Source organism: Austrofundulus limnaeus, unplaced genomic scaffold (genome assembly GCF_001266775.1).
Source record: "Austrofundulus limnaeus strain Quisiro unplaced genomic scaffold, Austrofundulus_limnaeus-1.0 Scaffold119, whole genome shotgun sequence".
Taxonomy (NCBI): domain Eukaryota; kingdom Metazoa; phylum Chordata; class Actinopteri; order Cyprinodontiformes; family Rivulidae; genus Austrofundulus; species Austrofundulus limnaeus.
Window position 1 is genome coordinate 1,287,464 of NW_013952521.1, and position 6,012 is coordinate 1,293,475.

The following is a 6,012-nucleotide window of genomic DNA, read 5'->3' on the forward strand; positions in this document are numbered from 1 at the left end:
TATATATATAATATAAGATTCTTTGTTTTTGTCCTGCAGGTGTACAAGAAATAAACGTGTATTTTTGCTACCAAAAAGGTGAGTACTTGTACATGAGAGCAGAATAATAATAAAATCAAACGTACATTTACTTTAATGTGTAACAGATGAGCTGCAGTTTCACATCAAGAACGTCTCAAACATAAAACCATCAGTTTATCAAGCAGCTGCAGAGTTAAATTTTAAAAGTTTAAAACAGAAATTATCTTTAACTGTAAATATTTACACTTTTTGATTCAGAACAATTTAAACACATCCTGGTTGTTTCAGTTTGATTAAAATGTTTTCTGAAAAATCTAAACTTCTCTGATCTGATCTGGTTTCTTCAGTCGAGTTGTTTTTTTGTTTCAACCATCTGTGCAGAAAGTTTGTGTTGAATAAAGGGGAGATGTGTGAAACTGAAGCTTCTGGTCAAACAAAGTGAGAAAACAAAGAGTTGGGCGACTTTATGTCGAATTTTACTGAACAGCTGAAGTTTTTAAACCAGCAGAGGAACAACCAGTTTGACTCAGTTTCTTCTTTAAATTAAAGATATTTGTGGATTTAGATCAGCTGGCAGACAAAGAGCTTTGAATTAAAAAAAAATCAGATTTGATCTCAGCTACTAGAACAACTTTTAACTCAATATCTGTCAGTTTGAGTTTTAGTTATTTATGTTTGCTAAATTTAGCTTTGGCAGCCATCTTGAAATCAAATTGCCTCCAACGCTTACAGAAGCTTAATCAGAATTAATTTATTGATTCATGGGATGTTTTTCTAACAGTATAAACACAAAAATATCACTTCAGTAAAGCTTAGTAAAATTGGTATTTTTATTATATAAAGTTGCTTTTCTCAGTTCGCCCAATAATTTTGTCTAAAATTTAAAGTAAATTTGTTATAATTTTATTATAGAGGGAGTTTTCGAGGCAGCTGAGTTTTTATTTTGCGTTTTGTGAAGTTTGAATTCTTGGTTTCCGTCTGACGGCAGATTGAAGGTGAAGTCTGCTCAGGACTGGTGGTTTATTTGATGTGTTGGTTCTGAACCCCGAGGCGTCAGTCAGTCTGTCGACTCCTCGGTTCTGAAACGACGAGCGGAGGATGTTTTGTTTAAAGTGCGACATTTCACACAAAAACACGACTTTACCTGAAAGAATAAAATCTGGATTCATCTCCTGGTTTGAGACGAAAAAACGTCAGAAAAATCAGTTTGAACTGAAGGAGTTTCCTTTGAACTCTATAAAACACTCACTTCCCAAACAGACACAATAAAACCTGCATGAATAATAAAATTTATCCTTTCAAGTAAAAATAAAGCATATTTTAACAGAACTCCCTACATGGCCCAGAGTTTGTATCGGACTGATGATTCAGAACCAGCATCAAGAAACGTGACTCAGAAGCAGAAATTCAATTTAAAAACAATCACACCAAATAGTTTGAGTAATCCTCATCAGCTTTGATCATTTTTCATCAATGTTTCAGATGTTTTTGTACATTTAATGAACCTCAGATAAAGTGTGTGCGTACATGTCTTTATTGATGTGTGTTTATGAGGGTATTTTCACATTATATGGACACTGGACTGGTTCACACAATAGAAAAAACAATTGTGCGTCAGGGGTTAGGGCTAAGATATGAGATGAGTTTAGGTTAGTTTTAAGGTATGGTTAGGCTGTAGAAATGACCAGTAAATGAATGGAAGTCAATGCAAAGTCCCCATGAGGATAGAAGAACAAATATGTGTGTGTCTATGTTTGTGTGGTGCTGTACGATTTAACAGGTTTGTTTTTGTTGCAGGTTCCAGTGATGTCAGGTCTGACGACATGTAAAAATGTGTCCACACCCAGAGGTCAAAGGTCAGAAAATCAATATTTTATCACACAGATGTTATTCCCCTGACCCAGATCCTAACCTGGGATTTAAAGAGTCTTTAGCAGCGAAACACAAAACACCAGAAGTCAGTTTCCTGTCTCGAACGCTGAAGAGAAAAAAACTTTTAACATTGTGCATAGTAAAAGCCACAAAACACAGAAAGTTGTTGTTTTTATAGTTCTGTGCGAAGAGGATGCAGGAGAAAGAAACCCACAAAACAACACGCCGATCAGATCACGCTTTCTTCCCAAAATATGTCAAAATCTTCACAAAAACAAGCAAAAACACAAGTTCTGATCCAGAACAGAAACTGTTCTGTTTCTTTAAGTGACGCCAACTTCCTGATTCTGGTCAATCCAGAAATCTGCTTTCACTGACAAAAACCCAGGGAGGAAATCCTTGAACCACTGCAGAGGAAACAACAATCAATTTGTTGCTGCAGCTCTCATTGCACTCACCGCTGGAATGTCTGTTAGCAAAATATCATGAACCACCAGTTGGAGTTTAATCAAACTTTCAGGATGTGATAATCAGATTCAAGGCTCTCATCAACATTTAGAAGAAACACAATACAAAACAGTACAACAGCAGATCAACATGAACCAACATAAAGAACATAAACTGAGTGATAGCAGACAGCATCATGCATATCTCACAGACTGCACAATGTCACCATACAGACTGCACGATGTCGCCACACAGACTGCACGATGTCACCATACAGACTGTATGATGTCACCACACAGACTGCACGATGTCACCATACAGACTGCACGATGTCACCATACAGACTGCACGATGTCACCATACAGACTGTATGATGTCACCACACAGACTGCACGATGTCGCCACACAGACTGCACGATGTCACCATACAGACTGTATGATGTCACCACACAGACTGCACGATGTCGCCACACAGACTGCACGATGTCGCCACATAGACCGCACGATGTCACATCACAGACTGCACGATGTCGCCACATAGACCGCACGATGTCACATCACAGACTGCATGATGTCACATCACAGACTGCATGATGTCACATCACAGACTGCACGATGTCGCCACATAGACCGCACGATGTCACATCACAGACTGCATGATGTCACATCACAGACTGCATGATGTCACATCACAGACCGCACGATGTCGCCACACAGACTGCACGATGTCGCCACACAGACCGCACGATGTCGCCACACAGACCGCACGATGTCGCCATACAGACCGCACAATGTCACCACACAGACTGCACAATGTCACCACACAGACTGCACCATGTCACCATACAGACTGCACAATGTCACCACACAGACTGCACAATGGCACCACACAGACTGCACAATGTCACCACACAGACTGCACCATGTCACCATACAGACTGCACAATGTCACCACACAGACTGCACAATGGCACCACACAGACTGCACGATGTCACCACACAGACTGCACGATGTCACCACACAGACTGCACAATGTCACCACACAGACTGCACGATATCACCGCACAGACTGCACAATGTCACCTTTCAGACTGCACGATGTCACCACACAGACTGCACGATGTCACCATACGGACTGCACATTGCTACCATACAGACTGCATAATGTCACCACGATGTCACCACACAGACTGCACGATCTCACCATACAGACTGCACAATGTCACCACACAGACTGCACAATGGCACCATACAGACTGCACAATGTCACCACACAGACTGCACAATGTCACCACGATGTCACCACACAGACTGTATGATGTCACCATATAGACTGCACAATGTCACCATACAGACTGCATGATGTCACCAAACAGACTGCACGATGTCACCACACAGACTGGACGATGTCACCATACAGATTGCACGATGTCACCACACAGACTGCACAATGTCACCATACACACTGCACAATGTCACCACACAGACTGCACGATGTCACCACACAGACTGCATGATGTCACCACACAGACTGCACGATGTCACCATACAGACTGCACAATGTCACCACACAGACTGCACGATGTCACCATACAGACTGCACAATGTCACCACACAGACTGCACAATGTCACCATACAGAGTGCACGATGTCACCATACAGACGGCACGATGTCACCATACAGACTGCATGATGTCACCACACAGATTGCACGATGTCACCACGATGTCACTACACAGACTGCACGATGTCACCATACAGACTGCACGATGTCACCACACAGACCACACAACGTCACCACACAGACAGCACAATGTCACCACACAGACTGCACAATGTCACCACACAGACCACACGATGTCACCACACAGACTGCACGATGTCACCATACAGACTGCACAATGTCACCACACAGACTGCATGACGTCATCACCACAGAGCCGCATGACATCATCATCACGCAGACTGCAAGGTTTGACCAAAACAAACTCATGGCAAGATCCCAGTCTGAACTCTGGTGGGTAAAATGGGTTTTTATTAATGTCAGACTTGTTGGTGAAAATCATCAGAACTTCTTCTTTTACTACACACCACCATGAAACAGGTGGTTTAACCTGGTTCTAATGCTGAGGACAGAACCACAAACTGTGGTTTTCTACTGACAGGTCATTCTAGAGATGACCTGAATATTTGATGATGCCTTTATTGTCATTGTTTGGAGCACAATGAAATTACATTGAAGAACACCCATTCAAGAAGACACACATGACAAAACATGGGGGTTTAGAGGGTGTTTGTCTGAAGCCATCAATGTTGTATGCACTTGTGTGAATATCTGAAGAATGAGTCAGAAGTATCCAAAAAAAAAGCCACAGTTCAGAATAATGATGTTGTTTGTGAATTCTGTGCAGAATATCATTTAATATTGTTAATAATAATAATAATAATAATAATAATAATAATAATAATAATAATAATATATCTGCGATTGGCCATGCCTGTATGATGATATATAAGTAAAAAGAGATAGTTAACTGGTTAAATTACAGCTCAGTCACCTCTAGAGGGATTTTGAACTCCACGGTTTGAGAGTTTAATAATAAAAATAAATAAACTGCTGTTATTCACAACAAACTTACCTCTTCTGACCCAGAAGAACAGAAACTTTACTTTCATCCCACTTCACTTTCATACTCTGCATGTTTTTCTCTCAAACTATGGTAACGATTTATTGTGTTAATCAAATGAAGAGACTAAATGAGGTATTTTATTTTAAATTAAATAAATCAAACCTCTTTATGTTCCTGCTCTTTACCAGACCTCTTTGTTTTTTTTAGGTGTTTTTCCAGCAGTGGAGCTTAAACAAACTTCTCCACATTAGCAGAGATGAGATAAAGAGGGCCGGACTTCCTTCTGGACCCATTAGGACCTCCGGTGGTTCTGCTCAGGGTGGCCCTTCGGGTCACCAGCAGTTCTAAGAGGTTCCTGTTCCTCTCAGTCCAGCACGATGTTCCACCTGCTCGTTCCTGCTCTCGTTCTCGGTGAGTTTCTGACTCAAAGTGAGACTTATAGTTTTAAATCTGCGGCGCTCAGAAGAGTCCGGTTTGTTTGTTTTGTGGCGGGAAAAGATGAAAATGAAAAGCTGAGAGTTTGATGTGTTGGACGTTAAATAATCGTCAGTTTCTGCAGGTGTGGCGGCGTCACAATCGGCCAACACCACAGAACAGCCAGAGGAAGTTCTAAAGAACCAAACTTTGACTGTTTACGCAAACAAACACAGTAAGTTCTTCTCTTTTTTAACTAATAAAACCTTCATTAAACACCATCTTTAATCTTCAGCACCTCTGTAACAGTTTGTTTTATTTAATCCAAGAAATAAGCCTTAAAACACTTAATTTAACAAAACAACCATAAAGGTTTAAAGTAACATTAGAACTTCTACTAATAATTAATGTATGATTTAAGGGAAGTTGTTTCTGTATCTAATATCAAAATGATCATTTTATCCTTAAAATTTTAAAACTATTCTTAAACCAAACAATAACTATTTAAATCAGCTATTCTGTCCAACAAATACTTCTTTACTTTATTTCTCAATAAATCTGATAAATGTTTAGATATTTTGTTTCAAAGTAAAATATTAAACATGTAAAACATTTAAAGACTAAAAC

At 39.9% G+C, this 6,012-nt stretch overlaps 1 protein-coding gene across 1 annotated transcript in view; it reads left to right on the forward strand.

Moving 5' to 3' along the window:
* Window positions 1-6,012, forward strand: part of LOC106522015 (receptor activity-modifying protein 3) — a gene marked incomplete in the record, with an annotated part of 47,278 nt that overhangs the window by 21,926 nt on the left and 19,340 nt on the right. The window contains 4 exon segments of the mRNA XM_014014851.1: window positions 40-78; window positions 1,819-1,877; window positions 5,179-5,382; window positions 5,531-5,620. Of these exon segments, the coding sequence (XP_013870305.1) occupies window positions 5,349-5,382; window positions 5,531-5,620 (124 nt within the window).